Source organism: Anabrus simplex, chromosome 6 (assembly GCF_040414725.1).
Source record: "Anabrus simplex isolate iqAnaSimp1 chromosome 6, ASM4041472v1, whole genome shotgun sequence".
Lineage (NCBI taxonomy): Eukaryota > Metazoa > Arthropoda > Insecta > Orthoptera > Tettigoniidae > Anabrus > Anabrus simplex.
Window position 1 is genome coordinate 5,660,240 of NC_090270.1, and position 23,372 is coordinate 5,683,611.

The 23,372-nt window shown below is 42.4% G+C and overlaps 1 protein-coding gene across 1 annotated transcript in view; it reads left to right on the top strand.

Annotated features, from left to right (window-relative positions):
- The window catches only part of LOC136876044 (sodium-coupled monocarboxylate transporter 1), a 126,406-nt gene that overhangs the window by 96,016 nt on the left and 7,018 nt on the right, over positions 1-23,372 (top strand). The window contains exons 9-10 of the mRNA XM_067149663.2: positions 13,211-13,320; positions 15,124-15,307. Of these exons, the coding sequence (XP_067005764.2) occupies positions 13,211-13,320; positions 15,124-15,307 (294 nt within the window). The remainder of the gene's footprint in view (positions 1-13,210; positions 13,321-15,123; positions 15,308-23,372) is intronic.

Consider the following 23,372-nt stretch of genomic DNA (forward strand, 5'->3'; position numbering starts at 1 on the left):
TGATGAATTTAGTGTTGTACGACCTCCTCCTCATAAACTTACTGTTGTACGACCTCCTCCTCATAAACTTACGTTGTACGACCTCCTCCTCATAAACGTAGTGTTGTACGACCTCCTCCACGTAAACTTACTGTTGTACGACCTCCTCCTCATAAACTTACTTTTGTACGACCTCCTCCTCATAAACGTACTGTTATACGACCTCCTCCTCATAAACTTACTGTTGTACGACCTCCTCCTCATAAACGTACTGTTGTACGATCTCCTCCTCATAAACTTAGTGTTGTACGACCTCCTCCTCATAAACTTACTGTTGTACGACCTCCTCTTGATGAACTTAGTGTTGTACGACCTCCTCTTGGTGAACTTAGTGTTGTACGACCTCCTCCTCATAAACTTACTGTTCTACGACCTCCTCCTCATAAACTTACTGTTGTACGACCTCCTCCTCATAAACTTACTGTTGTACGACCTCCTCCTCATAAACGTACTGTTGTACGATCTCCTCCTCATAAACTTAGTGTTGTACGACCTCCTCCTCATAAACTTACTGTTGTACGACCTCCTCCACATAAACGTACTGTTATACAACCTCCTCCACATAAACTTACTGCTGTACGACCTCCTCTTGATGAACTTAGTGTTGTACGACCTCCTCCACATAAACTTACTGTTGTACGACCTCCTCCTCATAAACTTACTGTTGTACGATCTCCTCCTCATAAACTTAGTGTTGTACGACCTCCTCCTCATAAACTTACTGTTGTACGACCTCCTCCTCATAAACTTACTGTTCTACGACCTCCTCCTCATAAACTTACTGTTATACGACCTCCTCCACATAAACTTACTGCTGTACGACCTCCTCCTCATAAACGTACTGTTATACGACCTCCTCCTCATAAACTTACTGTTGTACGATATCCTCCACATAAACTTACTGTTGTACGACCTCCTCTTGATGAACTTAGTGTTGAACGACCTCCTCTTGGTGAACTTAGTGTTGTACGACCTCCTCCTCATAAACTTACTGTTATACGACCTCCTCCACATAAACTTACTGTTATACGACCTCCTCCACATAAACTTACTGTTATACGACCTCCTCCACATAAACTTAGTGTTGTACGACCTCCTCCTCATAAACTTACTGTTATACGACCTCCTCCTCATAAGCGTAGTGTTGTACGACCTCCTCCTCATAAACTTACTGTTGTACGACCTCCTCCTCATAAACTTACTGTTGTACGACCTCCTCCTCATAAGCGTAGTGTTGTACGACCTCCTCCTCATAAACTTACTGTTGTACGACCTCCTCCTCATAAACTTACTGTTGTACGACCTCCTCCACATAAACTTACTGTTGTACGACCTCCTCCTCATAAACTTACTGTTGTACGACCTCCTCCTCATAAACTTACTGTTGTACGACCTCCTCCTCATAAACTTACTGTTGTACGATATCCTCCACATAAACGTACTGTTGTACGATATCCTCCTCATAAACTTACTGTTATACGACCTCCTCCACATAAACTTACTGTTATACGACCTCCTCCTCATAAACGTACTGTTGTACGACCTCCTCCTCATAAACTTACTGTTGTACGACCTCCTCCACATAAACGTAGTGTTGTACGACCTCCTCCTCATAAGCGTAGTGTTGTACGACCTCCTCCTCATAAACTTACTGTTGTACGACCTCCTCCTCATAAACTTACTGTTGTACGACCTCCTCCACATAAACGTAGTGTTGTACGACCTCCTCTTGATGAACTTAGTGTTGAACGACCTCCTCTTGGTGAACTTAGTGTTGTACGACCTCCTCCTCATAAACTTACTGTTGTACGACCTCCTCCTCATAAGCGTAGTGTTGTACGACCTCCTCCTCATAAACTTACTGTTGTACGACCTCCTCCTCATAAACTTACTGTTGTACGACCTCCTCCTCATAAACTTAGTGTTGTACGACCTCCTCCTCATAAACTTAGTGTTGTACGACCTCCTCCTCATAAACTTACTGTTGTACGACCTCCTCCACATAAACTTAGTGTTGTACGACCTCCTCCTCATAAACTTACTGTTGTACGACCTCCTCTTGATGAACTTAGTGTTGAACGACCTCCTCTTGGTGAACTTAGTGTTGTACGACCTCCTCCTCATAAACTTACTGTTGTACGACCTCCTCCTCATAAACTTACTGTTATACGACCTCCTCCTCATAAGCGTAGTGTTGTACGACCTCCTCCTCATAAACTTACTGTTGTACGACCTCCTCCTCATAAACTTACTGTTGTACGACCTCCTCCTCATAAGCGTAGTGTTGTACGACCTCCGCCACATAAACTTACTGTTGTACGACCTCCTCCTCATAAACTTACTGTTGTACGACCTCCTCCACATAAACTTACTGTTGTACGACCTCCTCCTCATGAACTTAGTGTTGTACGACCTCCTCCTCATAAACTTACTGTTGTACGACCTCCTCCTCATAAACTTACTGTTGTACGACCTCCTCCACATAAACTTACTGTTGTACGACCTCCTCCTCATAAACGTAGTGTTGTACGACCTCCTCCTCATAAACGTAGTGTTGTACGACCTCCTCCTCATAAACTTACTGTTGTACGACCTCCTCCTCATAAACGTACTGTTGTACGACCTCCTCCTCATAAACGTAGTGTTGTACGACCTCCTCCTCATAAACATAGTGTTGTACGACCTCCTCCTCATAAACTTACTGTTGTACGACCTCCTCCTCATACACTTACTGTTGTACGACCTCCTCCTCATACACTTACTGTTGTACAACCTCCTCCTCATAAACTTACTGTTGTACAACCTCCTCCTCATAAACTTACTGTTGTACGACCTCCTCCTCATACACTTACTGTTGTACGACCTCCTCTTGATGAATTTAGTGTTGTACGACCTCCTCCTCATACACTTACTGTTGTACAACCTCCTCCTCATAAACTTACTGTTGTACGACCTCCTCTTGATGAACTTAGTGTTGTACGACCTCCTCCACATAAACGTAGTGTTGTACGGCCTCCTCCTCATAAACGTAGTGTTGTACGACCTCCTCCTCATAAACTTACTGTTCTACGACCTCCTCCTGATAAACTTACTGTTGTACGACCTCCTCCTCATAAACTTACTGTTGTACGACCTCCTCCTCATAAACGTAGTGTTGTACGACCTCTTCCTCATAAACTTACTGTTATACGACCTCCTCCTCATAAACTTACTGTTGTACGACCTCCTCCTCATAAACTTACTGTTGTACGACCTCCTCCTCATAAACGTACTGTTGTACGACCTCCTCCTCATAAACTTACGTTGTACGACCTCCTCCTCATAAACGTAGTGTTGTACGACCTCCTCCACGTAAACTTACTGTTGTACGACCTCCTCCTCATAAACTTACTTTTGTACGACCTCCTCCTCATAAACGTACTGTTATACGACCTCCTCCTCATAAACTTACTGTTGTACGACCTCCTCCTCATAAACGTACTGTTGTACGATCTCCTCCTCATAAACTTAGTGTTGTACGACCTCCTCCTCATAAACTTACTGTTGTACGACCTCCTCCTCATAAACGTACTGTTATACGACCTCCTCCTCATAAACTTACTGTTGTACGACCTCCTCCTCATAAACGTACTGTTGTACGATATCCTCCACATAAGCTTAGTGTTGTACGACCTCCTCCACATAAACTTACTGTTGTACGACCTCCTCCACATAAACTTACAGTTGTACGACCTCCTCCTCATAAACTTACTGTTGTACGACCTCCTCCTCATAAACTTACTGTTATACGACCTCCTCCTCATAAACGGACTGTTGTACGACCTCCTCCACATAAACTTACTGTTCTACGACCTCCTCCTCATAAACTTACTGTTGTACGACCTCCTCCACATAAACTTACTGTTGTACGACCTCCTCCTCATAAACTTACTGTTATACGACCTCCTCCTCATAAACGTAGTGTTGTACGACCTCCTCCTCATAAACGTAGTGTTGTACGACCTCCTCCTCATAAACTTAGTGTTGTACGACCTCCTCCTCATAAACTTACTGTTGTACGACCTCCTCCTCATAAACGTACTGTTATACAACCTCCTCCTCATAAACTTACTGTTGTACGACCTCCTCCTCATAAACGTAGTGTTGTACGACCTCCTCCTCATAAACTTACTGTTGTACGACCTCCTCCACATAAACTTACTGTTGTACGACCTCCTCCTCATAAACTTACTGCTGTACGACCTCCTCTTGATGAACTTAGTGTTGTACGACCTCCTCCTCATAAACTTACTTTTGTACGACCTCCTCCTCATAAACGTACTGTTATACAACCTCCTCCTCATAAACTTACTGTTGTACGACCTCCTCCTCATAAACGTAGTGTTGTACGACCTCCTCCTCATAAACTTAGTGTTGTACGACCTCCTCCTCATAAACTTACTGTTGTACGACCTCCTCCTCATAAACGTACTGTTATACAACCTCCTCCTCATAAACTTACTGTTGTACGACCTCCTCCTCATAAACTTACTGTTGTACGACCTCCTCCACATAAACTTACTGTTGTACGACCTCCTCCTCATAAACTTACTGCTGTACGACCTCCTCTTGATGAACTTAGTGTTGTACGACCTCCTCCTCATAAACTTACTTTTGTACGACCTCCTCCTCATAAACGTACTGTTATACGACCTCCTCCTCATAAACTTACTGTTGTACGACCTCCTCCTCATAAACTTACTGTTGTACGACCTCCTCCTCATAAACTTACTGTTGTACGACCTCCTCCTCATAAACTTACTGTTGTACGACCTCCTCCTCATAAACGTACTGTTATACGACCTCCTCCTCATAAACTTACTGTTGTACGACCTCCTCCACATAAACTTACTGTTCTACGACCTCCTCCTCATAAACTTACTGTTGTACGACCTCCTCCACATAAACTTACTGCTGTACGACCTCCTCTTGATGAACTTAGTGTTGTACGACCTCCTCCACATAAACTTACTGTTGTACGACCTCCTCCTCATAAACTTACTGTTGTACGACCTCCTCCACATAAACTTACTGCTGTACGACCTCCTCTTGATGAACTTAGTGTTGTACGACCTCCTCCACATAAACTTACTGTTGTACGACCTCCTCCACATAAACTTACTGCTGTACGACCTCCTCTTGATGAACTTACTGTTGTACGACCTCCTCCTCATACACTTAGTGTTGTACGACCTCCTCCACATAAACTTACTGTTCTACGACCTCCTCCTCATACACTTAGTGTTGTACGACCTCCTCCACATAAACTTACTGTTGTACGACCTCCTCCACATAAACTTACTGTTGTACGACCTCCTCCTCATACACTTAGTGTTGTACGACCTCCTCCACATAAACTTACTGTTCTACGACCTCCTCCTCATAAACTTACTGTTGTACGACCTCCTCCACATAAACTTACTGCTGTACGACCTCCTCTTGATGAACTTAGTGTTGTACGACCTCCTCCTCATAAACGTACTGTTATACAACCTCCTCCACATAAACTTACTGCTGTACGACCTCCTCTTGATGAACTTAGTGTTGTACGACCTCCTCCACATAAACTTACTGTTGTACGACCTCCTCCTCATAAACTTACTGTTGTACGACCTCCTCCTCATAAACTTACTGTTGTACGACCTCCTCCTCATAAACTTACTGTTGTACGACCTCCTCCTCATACACTTAGTGTTGTACGACCTCCTCCTCATAAACTTACTGTTGTACGACCTCCTCCACATAAACTTACTGTTGTACGACCTCCTCCACATAAACTTACTGTTGTACGACCTCCTCCTCATAAACGTACTGTTATACGACCTCCTCCTCATAAACTTACTGTTGTACGACCTCCTCCACATAAACTTACTGTTGTACGACCTCCTCCTCATAAACTTACTGTTGTACGACCTCCTCCTCATAAACTTAGTGCTGTTCGACCTCCTCCTCATAAACTTACTGTTGTACGACCTCCTCCTCATAAACTTACTGTTGTACGACCTCCTCCTCATAAACTTACTGTTGTACGACCTCCTCCTCATAAACTTAGTGCTGTTCGACCTCCTCCTCATAAACTTACTGTTGTACGACCTCCTCCACATAAACTTACTGTTGTACGACCTCCTCCTCATAAACTTACTGTTGTACGACCTCCTCCTCATAAACGTAGTGTTGTACGACCTCCTCCTCATAAACTTACTGTTATACGACCTCCTCCTCATAAACTTACTGTTGTACGACCTCCTCCTCATAAACTTACTGTTGTACGACCTCCTCCACATAAACTTACTGCTGTACGACCTCCTCCTCATACACTTAGTGTTGTACGACCTCCTCCTCATAAACTTACTGTTGTACGACCTCCTCCTCATAAACTTACTGTTGTACGACCTCCTCCACATAAACTTACTGTTATACGACCTCCTCCTCATAAACTTACTGTTATACGACCTCCTCCTCATAAACTTACTGTTGTACGACCTCCTCCTCATAAACTTACTGTTGTACGACCTCCTCCACATAAACTTACTGTTGTACGACCTCCTCCTCATACACTTAGTGTTGTACGACCTCCTCCTCATAAACTTACTGTTATACGACCTCCTCCTCATAAACGTAGTGTTGTACGACCTCCTCCTCATAAACTTACTGTTATACGACCTCCTCCTCATAAACTTACTGTTGTACGACCTCCTCCTCATAAACTTACTGTTGTACGACCTCCTCCTCATAAACTTACTGTTATACGACCTCCTCCTCATAAACGTACTGTTATACGACCTCCTCCTCATAAACTTACTGTTATACGACCTCCTCCTCATAAACTTACAGTTGTACGACCTCCTCCTCATAAACTTAGTGTTGTACGACCTCCTCCACATAAACTTACTGTTGTACGACCTCCTCCTCATAAACTTACTGTTATACGACCTCCTCCTCATAAACTTACTGTTATACGACCTCCTCCTCATAAACGTACTGTTATACGACCTCCTCCTCATAAACTTACTGTTATACGACCTCCTCCTCATAAACTTACAGTTGTACGACCTCCTCCTCATAAACTTAGTGTTGTACGACCTCCTCCACATAAACTTACTGTTGTACGACCTCCTCCTCATAAACTTACTGTTATACGACCTCCTCCTCATAAACGTACTGTTATACGACCTCCTCCTCATAAACTTACTGTTATACGACCTCCTCCTCATAAACTTACAGTTGTACGACCTCCTCCTCATAAACTTACTGTTATACGACCTCCTCCTCATAAACTTACTGTTGTACGACCTCCTCCTCATAAACTTACTGCTGTACGACCTCCTCCTCATACACTTACTGTTGTACGACCTCCTCTTGATGAATTTAGTGTTGTACGACCTCCTCCACGTAAACTTACTGTTGTACGACCTCCTCCTCATAAACTTACTGTTGTACGACCTCCTCCTCATAAACTTACTGTTGTACGACCTCCTCCTCATAAACTTACTGTTGTACGACCTCCTCCTCATAAACTTACTGTTGTACGACCTCCTCCTCATAAACGTACTGTTATACGACCTCCTCCTCATAAACTTACTGTTGTACGACCTCCTCCTCATAAACTTACTGTTGTACGACCTCCTCCTCATAAACTTACTGCTGTACGACCTCCTCCTCATACACTTACTGTTGTACGACCTCCTCTTGATGAATTTAGTGTTGTACGACCTCCTCCACGTAAACTTACTGTTGTACGACCTCCTCCTCATAAACTTACTGTTGTACGACCTCCTCCTCATAAACTTACTGTTGTACGACCTCCTCCTCATAAACTTACTGTTATACGACCTCCTCCTCATAAACTTACTGTTGTACGACCTCCTCCTCATAAACTTACTGTTGTACGACCTCCTCCTCATACACTTACTGTTGTACGACCTCCTCTTGATGAATTTAGTGTTGTACGACCTCCTCCACGTAAACTTACTGTTGTACGACCTCCTCCTCATAAACTTACTTTTGTACGACCTCCTCCTCATAAACTTACTGTTGTACGACCTCCTCCTCATAAACGTAGTGTTGTACGACCTCCTCCTCATAAACTTACTGTTGTACGACCTCCTCCTCATAAACTTACTGTTGTACGACCTCCTCCTCATAAACTTACTGCTGTACGACCTCCTCCTCATAAACTTACTGTTGTACGACCTCCTCCTCATAAACTTACTGCTGTACGACCTCCTCCTCATAAACTTACTGTTGTACGACCTCCTCCTCATAAACTTACTGTTGTACGACCTCCTCTTGATGAACTTAGTGCTGTACGACCTCCTCCTCATAAACTTACTGTTGTACGACCTCCTCTTGATGAACTTAGTGTTGTAGGACCTCCTCTTCATGGACTTAGTAGCGTAGGACCTCCTCTTGATGAACTTAGTGTTGTAGGACCTCCTCTTGATGAACTTAGTAGCGTAGGACCTGCTCTTGATGAACGTAGTAGTGCAGGACCTCCTCTCTATGAACTTAGTAGTGTAGGACCTCCTCTTGATGAACTTAGTAGCGTAGGACCTCCTCTTGATGGACTTAGTAGTGCAGGACCTCCTCTTGATGAACTTAGTGTTGTAGGACCTCCTCTTGATGAACTTAGTAGAATAGGACCTCCTCTTGATGAACTTAGTAGCGTAGGACCTCCTCTTGATGAACTTAGTAGCGTAGGACCTGCTCTTGATGAACGTAGTAGTGCAGGACCTCCTCTTGATGAACTTAGTAGTGTAGGACCTCCTCTTGATGAACTTAGTGTTGTAGGACCTCCTCTTGATGAACTTAGTAGAATAGGACCTCCTCTTGATGAACTTAGTAGTGCAGGACCTCCTCTTGATGAACGTAGTAGTGCAGGACCTCCTCTTGATGAACTTAGTAGTGTGGGACCTCCTCTTGATGAACTTAGTAGCGTAGGACCTCCTCTTGATGAACTTAGTAGTGTAGGACCTCCTCTTGATGAACTTAGTGTTGTAGGACCTCCTCTTGATGAACTTAGTAGAATAGGACCTCCTCTTGATGAACTTAGTAGTGCAGGACCTCCTCTTGATGAACGTAGTAGTGCAGGACCTCCTCTTGATGAACTTAGTAGTGTGGGACCTCCTCTTGATGAACTTAGTAGCGTAGGACCTCCTCTTGATGAACTTAGTAGCGTAGGACCTGCTCGTGATGAACTTAGTAGAATAGGACCTCCTCTTGATGAACTTAGTAGTGTAGGACCTCCTCTTGATGAACTTAGTGTTGTAGGACCTCCTCTTGATGAACTTAGTAGAATAGGACCTCCTCTTGATGAACTTAGTAGTGTAGGACCTCCTCTTGATGAACGTAGTAGTGCAGGACCTCCTCTTGATGAACTTAGTAGTGTAGGACCTCCTCTTGATGAACTTAGTGTTGTAGGACCTCCTCTTGATGAACTTAGTAGAATAGGACCTCCTCTTGATGAACTTAGTAGTGTAGGACCTCCTCTTGATGAACTTAGTAGTGTAGGACCTCCTCTTGATGAACTTAGTAGAATAGGACCTCCTCTTGATGAACTTAGTAGTGTGGGACCTCCTCTTGATGAACTTAGTAGTGTAGGACCTCCTCTTGATGAACTTAGTGTTGTAGGACCTCCTCTTGATGAACTTAGTAGAATAGGACCTCCTCTTGATGAACTTAGTAGTGCAGGACCTCCTCTTGATGAACTTAGTAGTGTGGGACCTCCTCTTGATGAACGTAGTAGTGCAGGACCTCCTCTTGATGAACTTAGTAGCGTAGGACCTGCTCTTGATGAACGTAGTAGTGCAGGACCTCCTCTTCATGGACTTAGTAGCGTAGGACCTCCTCTTGATGAACTTAGTAGTGTAGGACCTGCTCTTCATGGACTTAGTAGCGTAGGACCTCCTCTTGATGAACTTAGTAGTGCAGGACCTCCTCTTGATGAACTTAGTAGTGCAGGACCTCCTCTTCATGGACTTAGTAGCGTAGGACCTCCTCTTGATGAACTTAGTGTTGTAGGACCTCCTCTTGATGAACTTAGTAGCGTAGGACCTGCTCTTGATGAACGTAGTAGTGCAGGACCTCCTCTCTATGAACTTAGTAGTGTAGGACCTCCTCTTGATGAACTTAGTAGAATAGGACCTCCTCTTGATGAACTTAGTAGTGTGGGACCTCCTCTTGATGAACTTAGTAGTGTAGGACCTCCTCTTGATGAACTTAGTGTTGTAGGACCTCCTCTTGATGAACTTAGTAGAATAGGACCTCCTCTTGATGAACTTAGTAGTGCAGGACCTCCTCTTGATGAACGTAGTAGTGCAGGACCTCCTCTTGATGAACTTAGTAGTGTAGGACCTCCTCTTGATGAACTTAGTGTTGTAGGACCTCCTCTTGATGAACTTAGTAGAATAGGACCTCCTCTTGATGAACTTAGTAGTGCAGGACCTCCTCTTGATGAACGTAGTAGTGCAGGACCTCCTCTTGATGAACTTAGTAGTGTGGGACCTCCTCTTGATGAACTTAGTAGCGTAGGACCTGCTCTTGATGAACGTAGTAGTGCAGGACCTCCTCTTCATGGACTTAGTAGCGTAGGACCTCCTCTTGATGAACTTAGTAGTGTATGGCCTTCTATACATCTTTACATACTATACTTTTCACTGTTGAGGTGTCTTAGAAATAATTTTTCTTCTTTTTAATTTCTGGCAATCATTTTCATATTTCCGTCTTTGCCTGACGTCCTGTGTCAACTTAAAGACATCATATTATGACAAGAAGATCATAAGCATAATTTTCGTTATGTATGCATTTTAATGTTCCTGCAACATTGCCTTTGTCTGGTTTACTGTACATATATTTTTGTTATCGATTAATCTTTTTTAAATTTTATTTGTGTTAGATGGTCGCGAAGTGGTTTGCTTGATAATTTATTCTTTATGAGCCGAGCACCTGAACCATTCCTTCTATTCCTTGAGGCAAGCAAATATCGTTGGGACATGACCTACATATTGTTTATCACTTCTTAATCATCTTTATTTGGTCATTTAGATTAGCAGTTTGCCTTTTTTCTACCACAACGAGCGCTAATGTGATTCAGTGCATTTAAGCCCTTATCCTATAACTTCATTTGATGAGGACATTTAAAAAATCAAAATATGCATGAGAGTTTTGAACCAAGGACCACATTACAGAAAGATAAGTTGATTTGAATAAAAACGAAGACGAGTAAAGAAACAAGCTGTATTTATGTCGGATAGAACTCTGCAAGACTCACGAGTTGAAGGCTCTCCAGGCCCTTTAGCCCTTCAACTTTCGGTGCAGTTGATAGTTTTTTGTAGTATGGGGATCTGCTAAGAAATGTTTTAATCTCAAAGGGCAGATCGTACAGGTAGAACTGTGATGGACGACATGTTCATTTTAAAAAGAAGTATAGGAGGAAGATCGGAGGGTGTTTTCACAGTTTCGTGAAGCTCAAGCGTGGACAAAATCCCCATGTACTCATCGCACACCGGTACCTAAAACTTGACAAGTTTCTCTCCGTATTTGGACGATTTCCTGGTGCAATGTTCGTCCTTACGAGTTGGCCATGTTGCTGAGTGCTGCTCTTGTCTTCTCAGCTAATTCGTTCCTTTATTTTCTTTAATTGTAAACACAATTATTAGTCGAAATATGCATAAAATGTCGTTGTTCGCCGCTCTAGCACCACGGCAAGTGCTGTGAGGAACTGCCGCTCTGCGTCTGTTATTCTGCAGTCAAACACTAGATGTTTTTTAATCGTATGATCACGCCGCACTTCTAATAATACATCTATAATATTGTTCCTTTGGTGAAAGTTTTATTGTATAGTATTGAATCAAAATCTCAAAGAAACTATTATTACCGCTCTTAAGTTAGTAAACTGTCAACCTTTATCTCTTTGTGGAAATTCGCTCAGAGAAGCATAAAAAACGCACCATTTTGTAGCGCTTATTTATAAGTATTCATGTAGGCCTAGATAACTCCAGTCCGCTCTATCCCACACTGTTTCTTGTCTGTAATTTTTTTTTGCCTCCGCACTTTTAATCCAATTGCCGCTACTGTGTTCAATACAACCCCATTGACGAGTGTTACCTCCTGAGTCTTTCTTTTCTCAATACCTTCATTTTACCAAGTGTCGGACCTTTTCCATTTTTCGCGTGATTGGTGGTGATGAGTTGTAGCTCACGATCTCAAACGCGTAGTGGAATAGAAATCAATAAAAATCGTGACTTGTTTCAGTTTTAATTATTGTTAAGAGAGCGGTTGTTAGTCACAAAGAAATGTTATGAGTAATTCATGAGAATATTCTCCAAAGTACAAGTAAAACAATGCCATCGTGTTTCATGAATTGTTGAGATCTACACGACGGAACTGTTGCCACTCATATTTCAGATACAGTGGTTATGAATGTGAATTGTTTTCCTGCACACAAGCGGCAAGATTTATGGCCCAGAATACATCATTCTGACAGAAATCAAGTAGATCGAATTAGATATACCAACACTATTTTTGAGTAGGGTTTTAAAATTACAATTACTACAGAGTTTGTGATGCGGAACGTTGACTGCGCTTGTCGGTACTGTCTCAGTTCCTAACGAGTTTCCGGTAGTTTCTCATCGATTTACAGCTAGGATATTTACCACAAGTGGGCTGGTCGTGAAGTTATGCTGACCACAACACCGAGGAGTCGAAAGCTATGACGTCAATCTGATGACGTCACTGGTTATTGAAACTCCTTTAACAGAATGTTACACATGCACCTTTTTCACCGTTGTGGTGTATTAACAATTTAGAACTTCTTTATAGTTATAACGTTATGAAGCAATGTACAGTGCACCAATCAAGCGGAAGACGCATTGTGCATCCTGTATAAGAAAGGCATGCGTATTAGCTCTTACACCACTTCCCTAGTCACATGTGAACAATGTATAGTGGCCTCAAAATGCGCTGAGGTTGCTCTCCAGATTTAGTCCTGTGCAAGCCACATCCTTAATCACATAAGAACAATGTTTAGTCTCCATATTGTTCAAAAGTCCTTGGAAAAAGCCAACTTACCTCACGAGAGTGTCTCAGCCAAACGCAGCTCGTTTAACAAAGTTTAATATTGTCCATGTTACAGCTGGTGACAGCCAAAGACCAGGTGCTCCTGTTGCAGGTGATGCGGACGCTCGGGGACTTCCCCGGACTGCCCGGCATCTTCGTGGCCGGAGTGTTCAGTGCTGCCCTCAGGTACTCACAACAGTTATTGGAACAGTTGTACTGTTCAGTAGTTCCAAACAATAACTTGTCCTTATTTCCTTAGGTTAATGTTTATTTAACACATCGAAGGTTTCCCGCGACGCAACGGCGTGAAGCGGCCATGACCTTAATTAAGGCACAGCCTCAGCACTTGCCTGCTGTGAAAATGGCAAACCTCGGGAAACCATCTTCAGGCCTGCTGATCCCACCGTCTCCCGAATGGAAACTCACAGCTACGCGACTGCTCGGTGGCGGGGAACGACTGAAACATTGCCCAAGACCAGTTTATCTAGTGTCACACTGGACAGCGCGGAATGCTTCAGTACACCGACAGGGCAATGATGCTTAAAACCAACGCAGTACAGATTGTTTGACCACTGCTAGAGAACAGAACAGGGGAATAATCATCTCCAGGGTCATGAAGCTGCAAGGTCTCGCAGGGTGACTCTGCAGCTGGATAAACGAGCCCACTGCCCACAGAAGGTACAAGTAGCTCCTGGCGCCGACCTACCTTACCTTGTATGGATGTCCCCCGCTGAAGAAATTGGAGATCCTTCCAGCAAACGCAGACACGATGCTGAACTCGACCCGAGCCACGTACTTAGCTGTCCCCTCCTGGTGCGGAAATGCTGACCGGACACCGACATGATGTTAGCTGGTGTTTTATTGCTGTGAATGAGTTTGCATTTAGAGTGGATGTCTCGGGTTCAGTTCCAGGGATCTACATCTGTTTACCTTGTTATATTCTAAACTCGCGTACCATCAGTCACGTGCAATAATAGGAAACGGTAAATTTGTATAAACAACTATGCTTAAATTCCTAGGCCTATTGTTGTTAATTGTGATAAAATAGGGAAGTGGAATGGTTTTCCTTAATATCACCACTTAGGTTTCAGATGAGGACTGAGTGAAGACTGTCTTCATTCCCTCGGAGAAATTAGAGTTATTTCCAGGAGAACTCACGAGAACGCGTACCACTAAAAACGCTGTGTGGAGGAAAATCAAGGGAAGATTTGAAAAACGGGAAACCATATGAATGAATATTAGAAGCTCAGATGGAAAACAACTTTTAAGGAAACTATACAAGGCAGAAAGATGACAGGAAAATATCCAACAATTTGTATCAAGAGAAAGAAGGCGATAGATTTCTAGAAGGAGAAGAACATGAATAAGGTGTTGATGAAATAGGAAACCCAGTGTTTAGGTCAGAATTTGACCAAGCGCACATAGAAACGGTGACATATCCTCAGAATTAGTGACAACCTTAGAAGAAACCGGCAAGGCGAAGTTATTCCATTTACCGTGAAGAGAAGTACCACCCGATTTTAAAAATAATGTTGTTATTACTGTTTCCAACGAAACAGGCGCTGAGTGTCGTGTTATTGACTGGAGAATGAAAGCCAAGTTAGGAGAAGATCAGTTTGGCTTCCGAACAAACACACGAAGCTCAGAGTATCGATTTAAAATGACAAATCCACGTACATGGTATTCGTAGATCGGAAAAAGGATATTCGATAATGTTAATTGGATCAAGCTGTTGAGACACTAAGAGTGATACCCGTCGAGAAGTATTTTGTGGAATGTGTACAAAAGTCAGTGTGGAGTCCTAAGAATGGAAAATAAGCAGCCATTAAGAAGGGAATCAGGCAGGGCTGCATTTGGTCCGTTTTCCTTTTCGTTGTTTATTAACAACAGGCGGTGAAAGAAATCGAAGAGGAACTTCGAAAACGCACCGAAATGTAAGGATGTAACTCCGATCTTGCTGATGTCTCACTCGGCGGTCTTTGTTCCCAGCTCGCTGTCCTCGGCGCTCAACTCCACAGCGGCCGTGGTCCTCGAGGACTTCTACAAGACGTTCTTCGCCAAGCCGCTGTCCCAGAGACAGACCAGTCTACTCCTGAAGACAACAGTTCTCGTCACGGGGTTGGTCGGCGTCTCCCTGCTGTTTGTCGTCGAGAAGCTGGGCTCGGTACTCAAGGTCAGTTCCTTGCTTGGCAGCAAACATTTCCGCGATTCCTTGGGTCACACTGCACAAGATACATAATTAATGTTATCTTTTACCGCAGCAACAATGTCAGTTCTATGGAAGATCCTTTCACTTACAGTAAGCGTGTTGCGCATGCATTACACATTTTGGCTCCGCACTGTGTTTTTGTCTCGCATTAGACACAAAAAATTCGAAAATAGATTTGCCCATTTGTGCGGATATGACGTGAAAGCAGCTTCAAGCTCGGTTCAGGGATAGCGTGGCTGAGCATTAGTACTCCTACATACCAGCAGGGAACGTAAAATGTTAGTTGTATCGAAACACGGTACATTGTGTGACTGTTATGCCTTTCAGCGTTCAGTCTGCAAGCCTCTGAGAATTTACTAAACGTCCCCACAATCCTCTATTTGCAACTAGTGTTGTGGCCCCATTTAGTTCTATACCTCTTATCTTTAAATCGTTAGAAACCGAGTCTAACCATCGTCGTCTTGGTCTCCCTCTACTTCTCTTACCCTCCAAAACAGAGTCCATTATTCTCCTAGGTAACCTATCCTCCTCCATTCCCCTCATATGACCCCAATACCGAAGCCGGTTTATGCGTACAGCTTCATCCATCGAGTTCATTCCTAACTTAGCCTTTATCTCCTCATTCCGAATACCCTCTTGCCATTCTTCCCACCTGCTTGTACCAGCAATTATTCTCGCTACTTTCATGTCTATTACTTCTAACATATGAATAAGATATCCTGAGTATACCCAGCTTTCACTCTCGTGAAACAAAGTTGGTCTGGAAACAGACAGATGTAAAGATAGTTTCGTCCGGGAGCTGACTTCCTTCTTACTTAATACTGCTGATCGCAACTGCGAGCTCACTGCATTAGCTTTACGACACCTTGATTCAATCTCACTTACTATATTACCATCCTGGGAGAACACGGAACCTAAATACTTGACATTATCGACCTGTTCTAGCTTTGTATCACCAATCTGGCATTCAGTTCTGTTGAATTTCTTACCTACTGACATCAATTTAGTCTTCGAGAGGCTAATTTTCATACCATACTCATTGCACCTATTTTCAAGTTCCAAGATATTAGACTGCAGGCTTTCGGCACAATCTGCCATTAAGACCAAGTCATCAGCATAGGCCAGATTGCTTACTACATTTCCACCTAAGTGAATCTCTCCCTGCCATTTTATACCTTTCAGCAGATGATCCACGTAAACTACGAACAGCAAAGGTGAAAGATTACAGCCTTGTCTAACTCCTGTAAGTACCCTGAACCAAGAACTCATTCTATCATCAGTTCTCACTGAAGCCCAACTGTCAACATAAATGCCATTGATTGACTTTAATAATCTACCTTTGATTATATAGTCCCGCAGTATGGCGAACACATTTTCCCTCGATACCCTGTCAAATGCTTTCTCTAGATCTACGAAACATAAACACAACTGCCTATTCCTCTCGTAGCATTTTTCAATTACCTGGCGCATACTGAAAATCTGATCCTGACGGCCCCTCTGTGGTCTAAAACCACACTGGTTTTCTTCCAACTTCCTCTCAACTACTGATCGTACCCTCCCTACCAAGATGCCAGTGAATACTTTGCCTGGTATACTAATCAATGAGATACCTCGATAGTTGTTGCAATCCTTCCTGTTCCCTTGCTTATAGATAGGTGCAATTACGGCTTTTGTCCAATCTGAAGGTACCTTACCAACACTCCACGCTAATTTGACTACTCTATGAAGCCATTTCATCCCTGCCTTCCCACTATACTTTACCATTTCAGGTCTAATTTCATCTATTCCTGCTGCTTTATGACAATGGAGTTTATCTACTATCCTTTCCACTTCCACAAGCATCATTTCACCAACATCCTTTTCCTCCTCCCCGTGAGCTTGGCTGTTTGCAACACCACCAGGATGATTTCCTTTTACATTGAGAAGATGTTCAAAATATTCCCTCCACCTCTCCAGTGATTCCCTGGGATCTATTATGATTTCACCTGAATTACACAAAACACTGCTTATTTATTTTTTTCCTCCCTTCCGAAGATTCTTTATTACTGTCCAGAAATGTTTCCCTGCTGCTTGACCTAGCCTTTCCAGGTTATTACCAAAATCTTCCCATGACTTCTTTTTGGATTCAACAACTATTTGTTTCGCTCTGTTTCTTTCATCTACGTACAAATCCCTGTCTGCCTCGGCCCTTGTTTGGAGCCATTTCTGATAAGCCTTCTTTTTACGTTTACAAGCTGTTCTCACTTCATCATTCCACCAAGATGTTCGCATTTTCCTATCTTTACACACAGTTGTTCCTAGGCATTCCCTTGCTGTTTCTACTACAGCATCCCTGTATGCCACCCATTCTCTTTCCATAGCCTGAACCTGCTTACTGTCTACTGTTCGAAACTTCTCACTAATCATATCCATGTACTTTTATCTAATTTTCTCGTCCTGGAGATTTTCTACCCTTATTCGTTTGCAGACAGATTTCACTTTCTCTACCCTAGGCCTAGAGATACTTAGTTCACTACAGATCAGATGGTGGTCTATATCATCGAAAAATCCGCAGAAAACTCGTACATTCGTAACAGATTTCCTGAATTCAAAGTCTGTTAAGATATAGTCTATTATGGATCTGGTACCCCTAGCCTACCACGTGTAGCGGTGAATAGCCTTATGCTTGAAGAATGCGTTCGTAACTGCTAAACCCATACTAGCACAGAAGTCCAGCAAACGCTTCCCATTCCCATTAGCTTCCATATCTTCCCCACATTTACCAATCACCCTTTCGTATCCTTCAGTTCTATTCCCAACTCTCGCATTGAAATCGCCCATTAGCACTATTCTATCCTTGCTGTTGACCCTGACCACGATGTCACTCAATGCTTCATAAAACTTGTCAGCTTCATCCTCATCTGCACCCTCACATGGTGAATACACGGACACAGTTCTTGTCCTAATTCCTCCCACTGACAAATCTACCCACATCATTCGCTCACTTACGTGCCTAACAGAAACTATGTTGCGTGCAATGGTATTCCTGATAAAGAGCCCTGCCCCAGACTCTGCCCTTCCCTTTCTAACACCTGTCAAGTACACTTTATAATCTCCTATCTCCTCCTCGTTATCTCCCCTTACCCGAATATCACTTACTCCTAGCACATCCAGATGCATCCTCTTTGCTCACTCAGCCAGTTCTACCTTCTTTCTTCCATAAGCCCCATTAATATTGATAGCTCCCCATCGAATTCCATTTCGTTCGCCAAATTGTTTCCAAGGAGTCCCTCGCCTGTCAAATGGGAGTTGGACTCCATTACTCCCATAGGTCCGAGGATTGCTTAAAATGTTCTGAGCTCGGTAAATTCATGAAGCAGGATGCTACCCTACTTGCACATAGTCCAAGTGAGGATCTCTCCTCTAACGGGTTATGGACCACCGGTGAATTGTATAGTCCTAGCCGCCTGAGCACAAGGAGGGCCATGACTCAGAATATGTGCGATATGCCCACTCCCATTCCATAGCAACTGGCATCCCGACTCTCAGGACCACATACTAGGCCACTTAGCCGTTGCCCATGGTTCATGAACTAGGACGTGACTACAGTAACCCACACCATGATAATTTACCAATAATAATAATAATAATAATAATAATAATAATAATAATAATAATAATAATAATAATAATAATAATAATAATAATAATAATAGTAAAGGTACTCGGAGTTATTACTAGTAAAATAAAACCACAAATGCATCTTTTAAGTATTTATGAAATCAAAATAATGGATTTGTTTCTCAGGTTTCTTTTTTGAGATCCTTTGTGTTTGTTTTGCGTTGAAGCTTGAATCAAAGGAGGCATACGACTCGTAGTTGAGAGTACTTCTGGTAATAATAAATTCACTTTGCTCATTTCGACCACGCAATATGCATTTGGACTTAAACAGTGATGTGAACTAATTTGGCATGTTGGACTCATTATTAGATCAAAAACTGCCTACGTTTTAAGGCGGATTCCTACATTCTAAGGTCCCTACATACCGGCATGGTTAATTTCCATTTGTGGAGAATTATCTATTGACAGTACCTGTTCACTACACAGCCAAGGAGTTTGAGCCTCAATGGACGTTAACATACTCTTTGCTATCTGCTTAATATGGCCTCCATGAAAGTAATAGTATATTGACCTTGGTGATGTTTTGATGATGTTGTTGTAGCAGATTATGATTATTTTTTAAGAATAAATCTGCAACCTATGACATTTCAGTGTTCTTATGAAGTAAGGCATTACAATTGGTGCCGAAACCCGTTTGTGGAACGATCAGCGGCAAGAAAGACGCGGACAGTAAGCAGCATCACGCAACATCGCCGTGTCAACAAGAAACCAGCTAACCCAAGAAAGATCACTACTTACATTCAATTTCTTAAGCAACGGATATACATTTGAAGGAATATACGTAATTATGTACATTACGAACAGACTCACTTGAAGTGTTACGAACCATCATTGTACGTTTCAAAGTTCGTCGCAAAAACAGTGAATATTACAAGAGTGTAAAGCCTCTGTTGACAGGATCAGTACTATACGAAACCAACGCTTAAGGTTTGACCGTCGTAAAAACATAATACGGAAACCCGGACTGTTTACGAATGCAGAGTATCTTCAGGTTGCAGTAAAATACCAATTACATTACAGATATAGGTTAAAGACAGGAATACGGTAATGTCCATCTACGTAGTGTGTGTTATTTTCGTTAATGGTATTCGTGCATAATTCATTTCAGTGGAACATGGAGAATACGAATATTAACGCACCTACTGCTCAGTTTACGGTTTCAAATGCAAACATTTTACAGACTGAAAGACGCATTCGAACAGCGATCGAAGATGGATATGATGACATCGAAATGGAAATATTAGCGCAAAGATTACACGAACTACTACTAGATTTGAGCGAAATTCAGAAACGGATACAGGCGTTGCAGGAAGACGATGCGAACGAACGGGATGTAGAAGAGTGTGAAAGCCGTCAAATAGAAGGCCGAAAACTAATTGCAATAGCAAACAAGAAGATCACAGAAATTAGGTTTCCCCAGCAGCAATCAAACGCAAAGAATGAAACAACTATTCTTCAGTCTGCACTCGTGAGACCACGCTTACCTAAGCTTGAAATTAAACCTTTCATGGGTGCCTTTTCAGACTGGCCAAGATTTTATCAGCAATTTGAATCAGCAATTCATAATAATTCGGCAATTATGCCAGTTGACAAACATCTGTATCTATGGAACTTGGTGGAAGGAGAAGCCAGACATCTCATCAGTGGGCTGAAAATGTCAGAGGAAAATTACAAGATCGCACTTCAGAAGCTGAAGGGACGCTTCGACAACATTAAATTACAGGAACATATCGATTTCTTCCGTACCTTGAGAAAAAATTCATATCCAACTACTACCGAATTGCCGGATGAATATTGCGGCTCTTAAAGGACTTGGGTTTGATGCCTGCATGCTTGGTTCCTTTTTATCTGCAGATATTTTACGCGCCTTTCCAGATGAAACCAAATTCGCCTGGTACACTACGCAAGGCGATGATGGTAACTTGGATGCCCTGATGAATTTCCTGGACAAATGGGTACTCAGCAAAGAAAAATCAGAGAAATTGAACGAGTTCAGTGACAGTTTAGGAGAACACTTCTCTACAACAATGAATCTACACACCAGTCAATACAAGAAAGAAATAAAAAACAGTAAGCATACTGAACAGCAAAATAATCCACCTAAAATAACGTACAGCGATGAAATAAAAACAAACCCAATCACATGCGGCTTTTGCGATAGAAGAGGCCACTGGAGTAACGAATGCCATAAAATAGTCTCAGTTGCAGCCAGATCAGAAAAATTAAGGAAAGATGGACGATGCTTCATCTGTTTAGGCAAAAACCACAAAATGAAAGACTGTAGAAAGAAAGATCAGAAATGTCGAGTCTGTAATAACACAGGACATCATAAATCCATTTGCAAATCACCCTTGAATACAATAACGGCAGTAACCACAGGGGAGTAACCTACGAAAGAAGCAACTGTTACAGTCGTCCATACTACAGAGACAAGGAATACACAATTGCATGAGATGTTTTTGAACACAGCATTAGTGTGGATTTCTGATCGCAACGGCAATCAGCATATGACAAAAATACTACTTGATGCCGGAAGTGAACGCAGTTATATCGTCAAAGATCTAACAGATAAACTAAACTTGGAAAACATTGGAAAAGAGTCCTTAATTATTTCAACTCTTGAACATCACGGTAAAGCAACAATATGCAACCGAGTACGATTTCAACTTACAGGAGCAGCCACGGGAACTGCAATCAAGATAGAAGCTTTAGAAGCTACACATACTTTTCAAGCTCTGAGACCAGTCCCAATGGATATTAGGCAACAATTCAGCAGTTTAAAATTTGCAGATGCGGATGAAATATCGAAGAACATCTCTATTGGAATATTAGTTGGCGGTGATTACCATGAACGTATCTTCCAAGATGACATCATCCGCTTATCAGACTCGCTCACCATTCGCAGAAGTATTTTTGGTTGGATTCTATTTGGAAGTCGCACTGGGATTTCGATAAAAGAAACAGATTCATACTTCATTCACTCAGAAACAGACAACCTATTGAGAAGATTCTGGGAGCTAGAGAGCATCGGAATCAGGGATGACGAAACTCGCAAATTCACAGCCAAGGAACAGAAGATCTTGACAACAACCAATGAACAATTTGCGATAACTGAAAGTCGGTGCACAGTATTCCTACCTTGGAAAAAGGATGAACCTAATCTACATGACAACAGGAATATTGCGTTAAAGCGTTTCGATAGTTTGAAGAAGCGATTTGTAAGAGATAAGAACTACGAAGAACGCTATGTACAAGCAATGCAGAAACACATTGAGAACGAACAAGTTGAATTCTGTAGTGAGGATCGTATTTGACGCTTCTTCACATAAGAAAGGCGAATTGTCTTTGAACAGCAACTTAGAATCTGGCCCCAATCTGAATCCAGATTCAACAGCAACCTTACTTCGGTTACGAACGTTCAATAAATACATTGCAGCAGACGGGAAACAGAGCTTTTTACAGTTGATTCTGAATGAGAAAGACAGAGATTCCACTCGTTTTTTCTGGTTTAAAATGATTCGTTCAGAAGAAGGATGGCTGAGAACCAACGAGACCAAAATATACCGTTTCTGTCGACTCCCGTTTGGCCCGTATCTGCTGGCAGCAACTTTAAGACAAGTAGCAACGGTGATGAAAGACAAATATCCAAACGCATTAAGAATTCTAGAAGACAACGTGTATGTTGACGATCTAGCAGCAGGCGGAGACACGGATGAAGAATTGATAGACATTTATACAGAGATGAAAAATTGTTTCAATGAGATCAGCATTCCACTTTCCAAATGGTTATCAAACTCAATAACAATGAACCAGATGTGGCGAGAAATGAAAGAAGTGGTCCGCCAAAATACATCTATTTTAGGCATTCCAACTGATACGGATACAGATGAATTCTACTTCTCGGTCGAGAATACCGTAAGTACAGCAGCACTCATGCCCTGTACTAAAAGAGTTGTCCTGAAGACTGCAGCAAGAATTTACGATCCATTAGGACTCCTATCACCAGCAACAATTACAGAAAAGATTATTTTCCAAGAAACTTGGCTGAGAAACCTCGACTGGGATGACCTTTTGCCACATGATTTAGTTCAGAAGTGGAACCACTGGCTAGAAGGTTTAAAAAGCCTACACACAGTTAAAATTCCACGATGGATAGGATCTTGGATCAAGCAAGACCAGACCAGAGAACTGCACATTTTCAGTGATGCCAGCGAACGAATATATGGCGCAGCAGTTTACATCAAGACGACCATAAACGAACATGTCAGGATCGAATTAATCACAGCCAAAAATCGACTCGCAGTAGTTCAGAAAATATTCTTACCACGACTAGAACTCATGGGAGCTATCATAGCAGTTCGTCTTTCCG